This window comes from Antedon mediterranea, chromosome 7, assembly GCF_964355755.1.
Source record: "Antedon mediterranea chromosome 7, ecAntMedi1.1, whole genome shotgun sequence".
NCBI classification, from domain to species: Eukaryota; Metazoa; Echinodermata; class Crinoidea; order Comatulida; family Antedonidae; genus Antedon; species Antedon mediterranea.
Window position 1 is genome coordinate 30,245,108 of NC_092676.1, and position 16,371 is coordinate 30,261,478.

Genomic DNA, 16,371 nt, shown 5'->3' on the forward strand with positions numbered 1-16,371 from the left:
TTCCCGTAGAAAGTCGGTAATGTTACAATTTCAAACTTTATTTTATTAGATCCGATAACAAGTCCCTGTCTTTGGGTCGGTACTACTCTTGGATCTACTTTGGTTATTGTGCTAAGTCTACCGCCACCTGGTGATCAACGAATCTCACAGCCAGTCTTTGTTTCTCCAAGTGGTATGTATTCAGTATAACTTGTCATTCGGGACAACCACTGACCAGCCCTATTAAGGGAACACATCTCCAAAAAACCCGAACAAGTAGGGGAAAATATATGTTCTATTCACTACAGCCAAACCCTATTCATGGGACACCTGTATAAAGGGACACATTCCCAAAAATGAACAATTGGAAATATATGTTTTAACACTACTAAACCTTTTTATGAGTCTTGGACCTGTCCCTTTAATTAGTTTTCATTTGAATAACAAAAGTCATATTTTGCTGTTGCCCAGATAGAGTATACTGTACATAGTTAACATTTAAAAAATTTACAATAAGTATTATAATTTATTTTTCTAATTATTAACAGGAACTGTCCTTTGCATGAAGGGAACAATTCTTAACATTGCATTCTTGAACAGTAATGGAGGACTTATATCTGCAAGTACCGAGGCATGGAAAGACATGAATTATGAACAAAAGGAGGGAGAAAGAGAAAAGAAAAGTTAGTACATATCACCAACCAATAAATGCATATTCATTCATTCATTCAATCTTTTATTTTAAAATCTCTGGTCCATAGAAAGTAAAAATTATATATTAATGAAATAAAAACAAACAAGACTAATTACTACTACTCATCTCAGGATGCCATTCCACCTGGAGAGCATCTTTGACTTAAATATTGCCTATAATCGTTGAGACTAAAACATATATGATGTTGATATTCAACACTGCCGTGACACATACAAACCATACATAAAATATGTGTTTATCATTATCTTTTTTGTTTATTGTACATAGAACCCTCAATGCCGCCACGTGTTCCTAGAATCTCCCCGTCAGCTTCAACCGAGATGGCCGATAGGCAATTTGCTGTCATTACGTCTGAGAAAGAATCTAAGGTCAGTATTCATCACACAAAGCTAATTGTATAACAACAAACATCGATACGATACAATAGTATTTATTGTCATTTTTACAACTAGGTACAAATGCAATTTGGTAAAACATCTGGTTAATTTAAACAAGTACGTAAAGATTCAATTTAAATTTAGAAAATGTCACGTATTGCATGATTGGCATGATTAACAATGAATTGTAGATAAGCACGTCCTAATGCATACCTTGCCATTTGAATAGAAATAACATAAATCTAATTTTAATCATCATATAAAAATCCAGTAAAATATCAAGTCAACTACAACCCATGTTGGGTGACCGTTCACTCAATCTAAATGTCCCTAATATCTTTTCAATGAGAACATGGAATGCTAACGTAGTGTATAACTTTGCAGGTGATTTCATTGCCCTCGCAGACCTGTGCTTACAGGGCCAAAATTGCTGAATCATCGTATGTGGTGAAAGCTGATGTTATAAGCATGCCTAGTAAGTTTAAAAATATCAGCCAATAATATGTTTTTTTTTCTGTTAATGACTAAAGCTCTGCCTATACACAATCAAACTTTATGTCACAAAAAAAAAGTGATGTGCTCATATATGGACATGATGATCACTATCATATTTGGGCACATCACATTTTTTTTGTCACACTAGTTTCATATTGTCTAGACTAGGCTTAATACAAAATATTCTACTACATTACTACTACTAAAAGCTTTATTACCATAGTTCTCATTATTCTACAGCTAATATTTATCATGAATTGTACACATACTGTACTAGTGCTACTGTACTACTAAAATTTAACTCAAACTACCGTCATCTGTATTTGCTGTCAATACCACTATCACCACTATCTTATTACTTCTTTGTTAATTATAATTGTCTTAAAATGTTGTGTTAAACACAATGTAAAAAATAAAATCACAGATAGGAATCAACCCATGACTACCAGATCACCAACTGGTGTCCACTTCTCTTTACCATCTATAATAATGCCACTATAAAGCTCTGTCTACACTATCAAACTTTATGTGACAAATGTGCCCATATATAATATATTATAATAATAGATAGATTTATATAGCGCAAATAAATAATGTCTCTATGCCGCCGACAATAAAGAAAAAAAGGAAACAATTATGTCATATCACTACCATATTTGGGCATATCACTACCATATTTGGGCATATCACTACCATATTTGAGCATATCACTACCATATTTGGGCACATCACACTTTTTTTTTTTTTTTTGAAAAATACTACAGGTATATAATTGTTTTCTATTTAGATAAAGAGCTGTGCCTAGCATGTTACATAGCAAATGGACATGTTGTTATCTACAGCTTACCAAGTCTACGACTATTACTGGATTATGACTTTGTACCACTCACAGACTTAAGGTATATTAGTTTGTTACCACTCACTCACAGACTTAAGGTATATTAGTTTGTTACCACTCACAGACTTAAGGTATATTAGTTTGTTACCACTCACTCACAGACTTAAGGTATATTAGTTTGTTACCACTCACTCACAGACTTAAGGTATATTAGTTTGTTACCACTCACAGACTTAAGGTATATTAGTTTGTTACCACTCACGGACTTAAGGTATATTAGTTTGTTGTTACAGCTCACAGACTTAAGGTATATTAGTTTGTTACCACTCACAGACTTAAGGTATATTAGTTTGTTACCACTCACTCACAGACTTAAGGTATATTAGTTTGTTACCACTCACTCACAGACTTAAGGTATATTAGTTTGTTACCACTCACTCACAGACTTAAGGTATATTAGTTTGTTACCACTCACTCACAGACTTAAGGTATATTAGTTTGTTACCACTCACTCACAGACTTAAGGTATATTAGTTTGTTACCACTCACAGACTTAAGGTATATTAGTTTGTTACCACTCACAGACTTCAGGTTCGTTACCAGTTTGTGGATTAATTAATTCCATGCACAGAATGGTGTCCTGGGTTTTTGTATTGTTATCCATCTTAAATGCTTGTTTTTTTTGTGTTAATTATGTTTTCTGAAAGCTGATTTTTCATATTTTTTTCCAGAGTTGGTCGAACATTCCAGTTTAGTGCCCATGGCAAGGCCCTGTATCAGTGCAGTCCTACTGAAATCCAGCGGTTGACTGTATGTGCAGAACACAGGTTGGTCTGCTCTTATCATTCTTGTTCCTTCAAATATTTGTATATAAAATATAACAAAATTCTACACATTTTAGTAGTAGTTCTTTGATTTGATTTTCTATTTCATTTTTTAGCAACAGTCTACATGACATGCTCGGTGACCTGTTTATCCCATGTACGACACCCGAGGCTCCCTCTCGAGGTTTCTTCAAAAACCTCTTCAGCGTTAGTTCTGGTTCGCTAGACCGCCAAGAGCTCTGTGAGTATAGATGTATTTTAATACAAAAAATAGTTGAGAAATATTCAGTGTACAGTTATTTTATTTTATACTGGTTAGCCTCTTCAGTCAAAGACTGGTCTCCCAGAGGGCCCAGTTGATGATCAGTGGCTGTGTTGTACTAATACACCGGAGTAACCCCCTACTTGTTTCAAAAGATGTACTAGATTCTTTAAAGTGCACATGAGCTAGATGTGTACACTGGACCTACAGTTTGTAGTACCTATCCAAGAAGACTTCGTATTCCACCACAACCATAAAGCAATGTTATGACTACGTAATTATGGTTCCACTGTCTTAACCATTCGCCCACAGTTCATTGACAATTGGTGTACATCATGATTTGCTAACTTCATTGTACAAATACATGCATGTATAATATTTTAAAAGGATCTAGGATATAGCAGAAGCTAATCAAAGCCTAGACCCCGCTGAGATTAACAATATGAATGGTACATTTGTGACGGATGGTGACCTTCCATTCAGACACTGCGTATTATTAAACCACATATTCTATATTGAATTTCATTGTTTTAACGCGCTTGAGTGGTATGTGCGCTATATAAATCCATGTTATTATTACTTATTATTATTTGTATTATTAGTTGGAGAAAACAGTGGGAAGCCTTCAAGAAGCATTGCCAAACATGTACCTGGTACAGCTGGAATGGAGGCTGTTAAGGCTCAATCTCAAACTGTTGGTGGAGAAATAGCGCGTACAAAACTGGTACGTTACCTTTTGTTTTTTAAGGTACTATACAGTATATGAATTTGACATCTTCTTCTTTAGCACATTTTTGTAGGACATGGTGTTTCAGTTGACCAGGTTTTTCAAACGCTCTCTACATACAACTTTGTATTATTATTATTATTGATTTATAATAAATTCTAATTATCCACAAGTTAAAAATTACAAAAACTTGAGTCTGTTTCAAAACATCTGGTTTCTTTATGTCTCAGTTTATGAATGAAGAAAATAAATGTTAGTTTGATTGATTGATAAGGCAGAGGAATTTTCGGCAGTCAAAAATAAAGTTTACTTTTATTAAGTTGTAACATTATGTTTTTTTGTGTTTGTAGGAACTAATCAAACGAGGAGAAAAATTAAGCGAGACAGAGAAGAGAACATCAGAGATGATGCAAAATGCGGAAAGTTTCGCATCGGCTGCCAATGAACTAATGAAGAAACAAAAAAACAAGAAATGGTATCAACTGTGAATAGAATCACCAGGGAAACAACAGTAAGATGGTTACATGGAGGATGCATTGCCACTTAAGGACAGCATTCGCTTGCCAGTTGAGGGCAGTATTCAGTTGCCAGTAGCAGGCAGCATTCATTTGCCAGTTGAGGGCGGTTATTCATTTGCCAGTTGAGGGCAGTATTCATTTGCTGATTAAGGGCAGTATTAATTTGTCAATAGAGGGCAGAATTTATTGCTGGTTGAGGGCAGTACTCTGTTGACAACAGTGGTTGAAAAACGATATCGGTTTTAAAATTTTTGTTTTTTGCTTTTTTGCATTTAAACACATTTTCATAATTATTAAAATCTATTCAATTAAATAATAATTTTTTTCATTCTTATATAATAGTAATAATAATTGCCCCTCAATTTGATTTATAAAAAAAATGACCCAGTAAGATCAAAGGTCATGACATTATATGGTGCAGTGAGGAATTTATCACATGGATATGTGTTGGTGACTATTATTTGTTGGCTATTTGTTAGCAATAATAGTATTGAAAGTTTAAAAGTGCAATAGGCTAGTTAGGTTGTCAGTACATGCTACATTATATCTAAGTCCTATAATACGTAGTAGCTATGTTTAAAACTGCACGTTGTAGTTTAAAGTAGTCACCTCATCCTAATCATTCCTTCAACCAAATCTTATTTGTATGTTGTTTCTTAATTTATAGATTTATTATATTTATTAGTGCAAATGATGTAAATTATATGTGAAATATTATGAAGCAAGAATGTAAATGCTTGATACAAATAATGTTACAGTATTATTATTAATATTGATTTACTAATAACAATTTGAAACTAATTATATGTTTACTTACAATTTTTATGTATTTAATACATTTTTCTCGTTCTTTCAAGATTGCAGGTTTTGTTTGCAGGATATAGCTTATGACTTTGGTTGACTAAAAAAAGGCATTATATACAACTACATACATGGTCAATTGGTATAAGAGGAAAATATATATATTTAGTAGTGTTATTTATACCATGAAACGTGTAATCTAGTTTAGAAAGATTTCAAGTAACAAAACCATATACAAACTATTATATGACATACGATAGTTTTAAAATACTTGACGATGTTCATAAAATATATATAAAAAAGAATAAAAATAAGACAGCTCTTTATGGTAATTTGGTTAAAACTGAAATACACAATTAAGATGATGCAATATTAAACCAAGTGTTGATTTGTTTGGTTTCAAGCATCAAGTGTAAAATAAAAATAATAATAACTGTATAAAAACACCATGCAAAACAATATAAACATTTAGTTAGGTTTAAAACATAATATATTAATTTTGAAGCTTCGTTGTATACAGTATTTGTTATAAAGTTTTCATCAAACCTTTTATCACAGTCTTAGTTTAGGCATGAATAAATGTATAAAGCAATTTTAAAACCCCAGCATTTTTGGTTTTGTAATGTTCTACAACATTGATATATTAATAAACACGCTGTAAAAAGCAAAAATATAAAAAATACGCAAAAGTGCTAAACAAAAAAAAACCAAGTGATGTATGAAAATATCTTGTTATGAATATAAAAATGATGTTAAATATATTGATTATGAGTCTCCATATAATATTCTATTATATAAATATAGACAGTGTATATTGTTGTGTTTTATTGATGCTTATGTCATAATTGTAAGCCATTCTGCTAGGTATGATTGACACCAAACAAACGTTAATTATTTCAAACTTATTTTGTAAGAAACTTTATATTGTGGTTTATTTATCAATTTCTTACCCCATCAATTCTGATCTCTTAACTCACAGTCATTCCAACGTCCATTAGTTGAACAAAAGTTACAACATGCTATAATAGTTGTTCTCATAAACCACAATTTTAAATTGACAAACTTTAATTCTCTTAATATTATTAAGATTTAAAAAACGTATGCATGAAAATCCAATCACATTTGTAAATAAATTTCGATGTTAAATTCGTGTTAAAATATATATGTACTCATTTGTATAAAATCCATGACCAAACGTGTGTCTGCATTATCAATATAAGAATTTTAACAACAATTCATTTTTGAAAATCTTAACACCATTATGAACATTTCAAATAGTTTTGGGGGAATTTCTGTAAAATATTTTTACATTTGTGAAGTCATTAATTTGCTTTAACAGTATTGTAGTAAATTTAGCAAGACACTTCTTAATATTATTGTGAATCATATACAAACAAATCATATTTTATTGCTATATAAAATGCACATTATTTTATACCATCATATTATTGTAACCCAAAAGATAATTGTATTAAAAATATAAGTCTAATCCGTTCATCTGTTGCAGCCATTTGATAAACTTTCTTCTGGTTTTTCCACCGGTATAATTTCTTAAGTAGGTGCTTGATACATTGTGGTGTTCTAATGTTTAAAACCGATCTGATGCATGATATTTATATTGAATTATTTTTTAATTTATGTTTTTAATATTATTAACTTTTATTTAACTATTCATCTTAGTATTATTTAATTAATTTTATTTCTTGTAATTTAAATTTACCTCAAAATTCAAACTATTTTTTACCAGATTCATTCCTTTTATACATTCCACTCGTGTGAAGCAAGCCCCATGGTTTTGGAATATTTCATAGGTCACGCTGTTTTAGTGTATTTGAACGATTATTTACTAATATATGTATTTGTCACTGTTTTTATGCACGCAATAGCTGCTTAGGCAGCTAATTTAAACATCAAAATTAAGACAAAAATGTATATAACAGTTGCGATTGTACTTTATATGCTTAAAATGTCAGGCTACAGTATATGATAAATTATATTACTAAATCAAGCTAATATCTGTGTATGTGTATAATAGCTAACAAGCTATACCAATAAGCCTAAATCAAGCTAATAATCAGTATGTGTATAATAGCTAACCAGCTATACCAATCAGTTTTACATCAATGCAATTATTGGCCCAAATTATCAGCTTGCAGTCACAATGTAAAATAATGGTAACCATGCCGACATAGTTTTAAAAAGATCATATTTAGTATAATGTTTGTCATAGTATGTTTATTTATTCTACAATCGCCAACATTCTTATTTGATAAATTAACAACCAAATATAATTTAATGTTCACGATACTGGATTGAACATTGTAATGTGTTCAATAAATCTATTGTTAAATTCTTGTTTCTCTAATAACAGTATTGAACTCTGAATTAGTTTAATAATGAATATGTGCTGTTGTTAATGAAAATCACACACATTATGTGTCATTATCTCATATCATTAAAGGCTCAGAGAAGTATGTCACTTGTCTCATTCATTAAAGGCTCAGAGAAGTATGTCACTTATCTCATATCATTAAAGGCTCAGAGAAGTATGTCACTTGTCTCATATCATTAAAGGCTCAGAGAAGTATGTCACTTGTCTCATATCATTAAAGGCTCAGAGAAGTATGTCACTTATCTCATATCATTAAAGGCTCAGAGAAGTATGTCACTTGTCTCATATCATTAAAGGCTCAGAGAAGTATGTCACTTGTCTCATATCATTAAAGGCTCAGAGAAGTATGTCACTTATCTCATATCATTAAAGGCTCAGAGAAGTATGTCACTTGTCTCATATCATTAAAGGCTCAGAGAAGTATGTCACTTGTCTCATATCATTAAAGGCTCAGAGAAGTATGTCACTTATCTCATATCATTAAAGGCTCAGAGAAGTATGTCACTTGTCTCATTCATTAAAGGCTCAGAGAAGTATGTCACTTGTCTCATTCATTAAAGGCTCAGAGAAGTATGTCACTTGTCTCATTCATTAAAGGCTCAGAGAAGTATGTCACTTATCTCATATCATTAAAGGCTCAGAGAAGTATGTCACTTGTCTCATATCATTAAAGGCTCAGAGAAGTATGTCACTTGTCTCATATCATTAAAGGCTCAGAGAAGTATGTCACTTATCTCATATCATTAAAGGCTCAGAGAAGTATGTCACTTGTCTCATATCATTAAAGGCTCAGAGAAGTATGTCACTTATCTCATATCATTAAAGGCTCAGAGAAGTATGTCACTTGTCTCATTCATTAAAGGCTCAGAGAAGTATGTCACTTGTCTCATTCATTAAAGGCTCAGAGAAGTATGTCACTTGTCTCATTCATTAAAGGCTCAGAGAAGTATGTCACTTGTCTCATTCATTAAAGGCTCAGAGAAGTATGTCACTTATCTCATATCATTAAAGGCTCAGAGAAGTATGTCACTTGTCTCATATCATTAAAGGCTCAGAGAAGTATGTCACTTGTCTCATTCATTAAAGGCTCAGAGAAGTGTCACTTGTCTCATTCATTAAAGGCTCAGAGAAGTATGTCACTTGTCTCATTCATTAAAGGCTCAGAGAAGTATGTCACTTGTCTCATTCATTAAAGGCTCAGAGAAGTATGTCACTTGTCTCATTCATTAAAGGCTCAGAGAAGTATGTCACTTGTCTCATTCATTAAAGGCTCAGAGAAGTATGTCACTTGTCTCATTCATTAAAGGCTCAGAGAAGTATGTCACTTGTCTCATTCATTAAAGGCTCAGAGAAGTATGTCACTTGTCTCATTCATTAAAGGCTCAGAGAAGTATGTCACTTGTCTCATTCATTAAAGGCTCAGAGAAGTATGTCACTTGTCTCATTCATTAAAGGCTCAGAGAAGTATGTCACTTGTCTCATTCATTTGTTTTTGGCTAAACACCACTATCATACTTAAAATGAAACTTGCGTGTAAAGTCGTTTTGCAAGAAAAGGCATCTCTATCAAGACTCGATTGTTGGGTTAAAAAATGCTTATGGATGCAAATTTGTTCAATGTTAAAATACCTGAATATTCAAATGATTGCAAACACAAAATTCCCGTAAATCACTTTATTTATATCTGTAAAAGAATCACACTAATTTATTATTGATTCATACGCTAAGGAGTAGTCAAATTAAAGTGTAGACGGCTCAATAAAACACATGTAACTGTAGTCCTATAAATAATTGTTTTGCTATACATCATGCAATTGATTTAGTTAATATTTTTCCTTGGGGTATAGATGGCACCTTATTGTCTTCTTTGGGTCCAATTGGGACCACTTTGAATGATTGGAAATACTCTAAAATGTTCGCAACATCTAATGGATTCAACTTATATTCTTCTGCAAGTCTTTCTACTGGCCATTCATTTCTGTTTCTTTGATATTTTGCAAGTAATTGTAATGCTTGTGACACGGACAATCTACCGTCTGGTACCTGGTCATCATTATTCCACAACTCTGTCGATTCTGGTTGTCGCAATCGGTCAGCAGGCAAAACTCTCGAGTCTTTCGGCCTATTATTAAACTGTGAAGCGAAAATTTGATATATTTTTTTTTATATTTAAATATAAACATACAAAATAATTATTCCTTACATTTGTCTGTAATAGTATACTTACTTTTGGATCATTACCGGACGAATCCACATTAACACTCTGTAGCATTGTCAATAGATTATTATCCTTCTTTTGAAAACGTTTAATATCATCACTGTCAGTAGCAACAATAGGGCTAACATTTTTATCTACAAATAAACATATTTTTTATTTATTTAATGCCACTTTTTAAATAAATTCTCAATAAATATTATTACACGGACAATTTCTTTACAATAACTATATAAGGTGAGGTATAAAACTCGTAATATAATTATTTAGGCCTAGTATAATTGCATACTCTACACTCATGAGCGTCCCTAAAAACAGGGACGAATTGACTACGTGGAAATCGTCTGAGAAGCAATACTCGATCCCTGCTGCTGTAAAGAACTTACATTTACTTGTGGTTGGGGTAGCATACTTTGGAGCTGGTTTTGGTTGCCGATCAAGTAACCGATGCGCCCTGTTTTCAACATTGAAGTTTTTAACTCCTCTTCTTAAAATATTCCCCATTTATATTGTATTAAATCTGGGTTTATTTTTTAAGTAAACCACTTTTTCTGTACTCGCGGCTAGTAAGCTAGGCCTCCATGCTCGATTCTCTCTGATGTCTGATCATCTGAGCTGGGATCGTTTTTTTAATTAATTAAAAAAACGTCAAATTTCAAGAATTCACGTCAACTGTGCTTTGTGACGCGTTACTGATTTCTCACTGATAAATAATATGAAATTATTTTAACAACTTTTTTGTGGAAAGTGGGAGGACAATGGGACTTTTAAACGGTATTCGTATCTATAAGGCTAGATGATTTTGCGAGAAATGTTGTGTAAATTCCAGTCCTATTATTACAATTCAGGACTTTTCTCTTTTCAATACGTGGGCCACCTTTGCAGGTGGGGTGTAAACATTCTTTGCATACATTATCAACCATCCATTGATTGAGAGGCTTTATAATTCGTTGTGTTCGTGTAGTTGCCATTCCGATCCTGTTACTGTGATTATGAGAAGTCCTTTATCGCCAACTCGGGTTTGCAGTATGTACGTAGTATCATATTTTGTAAATAACTATATTAATAAGGGCCATGCACACTTATGGAGAGCGAATCGGGTATGTTAAACATGCCGCGTTATATACGAAGCACAGATAAGCTATACTTTTTTTGTCCTGGCTCGTGCTTACGAATAAACGTCTTGTTGAAAATATGTTTGTTTGTCCCGAGGGACCACACCCCGGAACGTCTGCAATCTGTCGCTCCTGGTCCAGGGTGTCGCCACTTCCTCCCCCCCCCCCACCCCCGACGACGGAACTTCCTACCCATGGCACACCTCGCACACAACTTTCCACACGTCCCCATACTAAATTATTTCTAATGTCTTTCTTTTTTATAGGTGTACGGTTGGATTTTAGATAATGTTTGTATTTGATTATATTTTAAATTGGTCAATATCTGATAATGATCAATGATGATGAACAAAATAAATTCAATATCAAAATTTGACATAACTGTAAACCCTTTCAGTTGATTTTTGTAAATCAAAGAGGTTTTTTGCCTTGGATTTATATATCAAGATTTTTTTATTGGATTTGTTTTTTGATATCAAGATTTTGCCTTGGATTGAACATCTTCAAACATAGTAAGAACTAACATGGAACCGAAAAAATAATATAGAGATACTATATTAATATAGAGATACTATATTAATATAGAGATACTATATTAATATAGTGATACTATATTAATATAGTGATACTATATTAATATAGTGATACTATATTAATATAGTGATACTATATTAATTTTTTGGTTCAAATATTAACATACTACAGGATGAATATAACATGAAGATGTTGCCGCCATTTTTGTTTCAGGGTTAATATACGCGATAATATTCAATATATTTGGTTGTTATTAGAGCTGATGTATGTATTATATTCACGTAATGATATGATACGCATGTCCGTTCTTTTTTGTGCCCATTGCTTTTGTCATTAAGTCTGGAATTAAGATGTTGTCTGGAGCTATCGGGAAGAGTGAAATGTATGGAACGCTAACGTTATTTTCCCCAAAAAACGCATATATCGAACACTCTCCAACCCTAAAGGATTTTAATCCACCAACGGTACTATTGATAAGGACACATCAAAACTGAAAAGGCATCAAACAAAGTAAGTATAATCATAAGCTTAGGACATATCGGGTACAGTTCCAATTCGAATCATAATAGTAAAACTATAAAACCAGTGTTACAATATGATATTTATTTGAAAAGCTTCCGTCCCCTTTTGATATTCACTTTATTTACTAATTTAATATCTTTTCATTATCATTCATTTTTCTTTTATCATACATTTTGTTCTTTCCACATTTTTCTATATTATCATTCATTTTTGTTATTTGATCTGATATTAACATTTCTGATTTTTAATTTTAGCATGATGACCCCTCCTGTGTCCGGGGGACTATTTAAATCATTCATCTTGTTCAAATTTTGTTTTCAGGTTCAAAGAGGTGAACGAACGCGCGATCATTCATACATATTTTTACATTAATTAATTAAAGGGTGACGGAGGCTCAATCATAATAAATATAATACACAGCTACAGTTCAATATACAGTTCATTTTATCTCCTGTCGTGAACTTGTTATTGACAGAAAATGTTATTTTATAGTAGGCCTGATACTTTTAGTAGATAAAGTGGCCTATATAGAAAGTATAGGCCTAATGTTCTTAATTATAATTTAAGCGTAAATACCATTAGAAATATTATAGAAACATACAACAGTTTTTCTGTTCCGATACCCCTTGCCGTATCCACAGGAATAGACCTCTATACTAGTAATCTAATCTAGGCATTTGGTTGACCCTCACCCTTGCCGTATCCACAGGAATAGACATCTATACTAGTAATCTAATCTAGGCATTTGGTTGACCCTAACCCTTGCCGTATCCACAGGAATAGACCTCTATACTAGTAATCTAATCTAGGCATTTGGTTGATGACCAATTTGAAATGTCGGAGACTTAAAGGATCTTGTACCTAACGTATAGTTTTGCCGTAATAATGGAATACCTAAATACTATAAATTATATAAACATTAAAATATGTATTTATATTTAAGTTATTGGGCCTATACCATCGGAGATAAGGACGGATTTGTCGATGTCTACGTCGTCCAAAGATGCCTTACAGGGTCTGGTACGTATACGTATTTTCCGTATAATGGAATGGTCCTACATTAAATATGCATTTAATATTTATATTATATTAGGCCTCCTATGCTATTTTTAACAGATAATGATGAACTTGTCGATGATGGTTACGTCGTCCAAAGATGAAAACGGCAACGGATGAGTTACGCACGTGCGCACAAGGTACGTGTGTACACCAGAAGTGAAAAGTATTAGAGCTTATTTATACTGCAATATTAATTCTGATTTTAATTTTTAAATTGTTCGGGTCGGTTTGGGGCTTAAGTCCTACTACAACTAATTATCAAAGATGGGGGTGTCCTTTTTAAAATTAAACCGAATTTAGTGGCATAAAAAACATGAATGATCCCACCAAAGTATGGTGTAGCAAATGTATGTTGAGGACAGGAGTATACGCTTTTCCAAAGATGAAAACTGATATACGTACCAGAAAACTGAACTATAGTGCCTAAATTCTGCTTTTATAATTAAATTGTTAGATCGTCATTTTCGGAGCGGTACGATGGTCACATGCTGAGCTGAAACTGAAATGATCATACTGTATGATCTCTACTGATTGTACGTATGCCCTTTTATATATAGTTTAACATATCATACAAAAATAGATGGCCTGCTAAAGTATCTACAATTGTGTACAAAATAAATCTTCTTTATTATTTTATTTTATTTTAAGCATGGATGGATAATGGTTTGCCGATTTCAGCTACACACGTCTAAAAACGGCAACGGGACACTACGGACACGTCACCACGTAAAGGTACGTGATACACCAAGAAACAATGAAACTATAATCCATGTTAACTATCTAGCTGCTTTTGTTTACAGATTGTTCTGGGCCACGTTACACCGTGAACTCATTCCAATAAAAATAGATGCGTTATCTGTATGGTAAGTATGTCATTTCAATTAAGCATAATGTTCAGTGGCGTTGACTGGCCTAAATATTACGGTATAGAAAATATGGGCATTATTATGTTATTCTCTTTTAAACAGATTGATGACGGACTTGCCGACCTGTGCCAAGACACCTGGGCCTATAGGAGACTTACAGATTGATGACGGACTTGCCGACCTGTGCCAAGACACCTGGGCCTATAGGAGACTTACAGATTGATGACGGACTTGCCGACCTGTGCCAAGACACCTGGGCCTATAGGAGACTTACAGATTGATGACGGACTTGCCGACCTGTGCCAAGACACCTGGGCCTATAGGAGACTTCATTGGTATTACATACGTGCCCGCATACGTGACCACGAATGTACGCAGGAGCAACACACTACCGGTATGAAACTTCACACAGTAGACCTTAAATTGCCATGACATTATTGTAGTAGTAAATATGGAAATTATAAAAAGTATTTGTATTTTAAAGAAAATGAATTGTCGACTTGGGTTACGTCATCTGTCAACGTTAAAATGGACAACATACAACACAACTTATTAGTTAAATGCGTCGTTGGGTACATATGCTTATTTTGAAACGAGTGTCGTAGACAATGAATGGGTTCTGTACGAAATTATATAAATAGGCTATATTGTGATGTCACACTGAAGAAATGTTATTTTATTAACAGATTGATGACGTAATATCTAACTATAAGACGGTCCGGGATAAACACAACGTAAATTAAAAGGTACGTATAATATATACCATGGAGAAAATAAACGGTAAAACTAAAATAATATTACCAATTAGTCTGCTTTTAATTTGTATAGACTGTTGACCGGTGAAGACGAGGAACACCAATCAAAATCGTTTTGCGTATAGTTGTACGGTACGTATCCACCTTTTTCAAGTCATCGTTTTGGCGTTATTGTTACTTAGTTATTTAATGAAAATTAATAATTACGTTAATTTTACGTTATGATAAATACGTCACAGTACAACTGCGTTACCATGCATGGTGCCAAAGGAACGCACTGCTATCACTAGCAGAAATCGCTCTGATTGTATCACGGCGGTCGAGCAGAGCTTCATTGACTCTTTAGACATTTTTGTCAACAAAATAAAATACTGTTGCAAAAACAGCTTCCATAAAAATAAAAAATTTATTTTTTTTTGTTTTATTTTCGAATTCTGTGGAACTAAACATCAAGAATACAGTACAGTCACCAAAACGCTGAAGTGGATATCTACTAAGACTGAGGAGAGGACGCTGAAGTGGAAGGATGATGAGTGACACCAAACGTAGGACGCGATTACGAGCAATAATGCGGCACCAAGTAGAAAACGGATCGGGTATCGGATGAAGCATAAATCAAGGCGGAGGAAGAGTGGGTACCCCCCACATCAAGGCGGAGGACCATGAACATTTTAATTCAGCGCAGTTATATAATTATCATAAAATATTTATAAAGTTATTATATTTAAACAAATTCTTAATTTCTATAAATTATTTATATGCGGTTTAAATCGTATTTCAGTTACGTCGTATAATTGCACTCATAACACTGCTTTTTACCATAACTTTCTTAATTCACTAATTTGTACTTTCATGCAATGGTATTTACCTCTCCTTTTTGGCATCCCTCTCTGCTCGCATAGGCTTTCCTTTTCTAGCTTATAAGGTATGTTAGGTCTAGGTATGTAAGTAGGCCAGGTATGCAAGTCCAGGTATGTAAGTAGGCCAGGTATGCAAGTCCAGGTATGTAAGTAGGCCAGGTATGTAAGCAAGTACGCCATAGGTACAGATAGGTTAGGAGAGGTTCTGTACCACTGCATCTGCCTATTGTCTTCTTCGCCTGCGTCTAGCGTTTCATCATCTAATTCACTAAATTTCATGCTCATAATTCATAATTCGATAATGTGTTTGGCTATCAATATTACGTCATGCCGATATGTACCGTGTTTCTATTTTTGTGAATAAAACATGCATTTTGGATATAAATTGCATTGTAATTGTATTTTTTCAAAGTTGTTTTGTAATTTTTTTTTTTTAAATTGTAATTATGATATGCCTACAAACTTTTTAGTTTGACAAAAAATTGCGATGTGCCCAAAATGATAGTGATGCTTAAATA

At 33.2% G+C, this 16,371-nt stretch overlaps 2 protein-coding genes across 7 annotated transcripts in view; one reads left to right on the forward strand and one right to left on the reverse strand.

The window, feature by feature from the left end:
- LOC140055214 (syntaxin-binding protein 5-like) overlaps positions 1–8,049 on the forward strand; it is a 37,109-nt gene extending 29,060 nt beyond the window's left edge. For all 6 annotated transcript variants that reach the window (XM_072100475.1, XM_072100476.1, XM_072100478.1 and 3 more), the window contains 9 exons: positions 50–172; positions 528–662; positions 962–1,062; positions 1,456–1,546; positions 2,354–2,465; positions 3,136–3,231; positions 3,345–3,469; positions 4,093–4,214; positions 4,568–8,049. In XM_072100475.1, coding sequence (XP_071956576.1) covers positions 50–172; positions 528–662; positions 962–1,062; positions 1,456–1,546; positions 2,354–2,465; positions 3,136–3,231; positions 3,345–3,469; positions 4,093–4,214; positions 4,568–4,705 — 1,043 coding nt within the window. In that variant the 3' untranslated portion in view covers positions 4,706–8,049. The remainder of the gene's footprint in view (positions 1–49; positions 173–527; positions 663–961; positions 1,063–1,455; positions 1,547–2,353; positions 2,466–3,135; positions 3,232–3,344; positions 3,470–4,092; positions 4,215–4,567) is intronic.
- A 1,521-nt stretch (positions 8,050–9,570) lies between these two features.
- Positions 9,571–10,779, reverse strand: LOC140055241 (NADH dehydrogenase [ubiquinone] 1 alpha subcomplex assembly factor 4-like). Its single transcript, XM_072100524.1, has 3 exons — positions 10,529–10,779; positions 10,155–10,279; positions 9,571–10,060 (listed from the first exon to the last, which is right to left on the reverse strand). Exons 1-3 carry the CDS (start codon positions 10,644–10,646, stop codon positions 9,734–9,736), a joined length of 570 nt encoding a protein of 189 aa, XP_071956625.1. The 5' UTR covers positions 10,647–10,779; the 3' UTR covers positions 9,571–9,733.
- Between the last annotated feature and the right edge of the window lie 5,592 nt (positions 10,780–16,371).

Coding starts and splice junctions, on each gene's coding strand:
- LOC140055241 (XM_072100524.1), bottom strand. CDS start 10,646: ATGGGGAATATTTTAAGAAGAGGAGTTAAAAACTTCAATGTTGAAAAC. Junction 10,280..10,528: donor TACCCCAACCACAAGTAAAT/GTAAGTTCTTTA, acceptor GTTTATTTGTAG/ATAAAAATGTTAGCCCTATT. Junction 10,061..10,154: donor CGTCCGGTAATGATCCAAAA/GTAAGTATACTA, acceptor TTCGCTTCACAG/TTTAATAATAGGCCGAAAGA.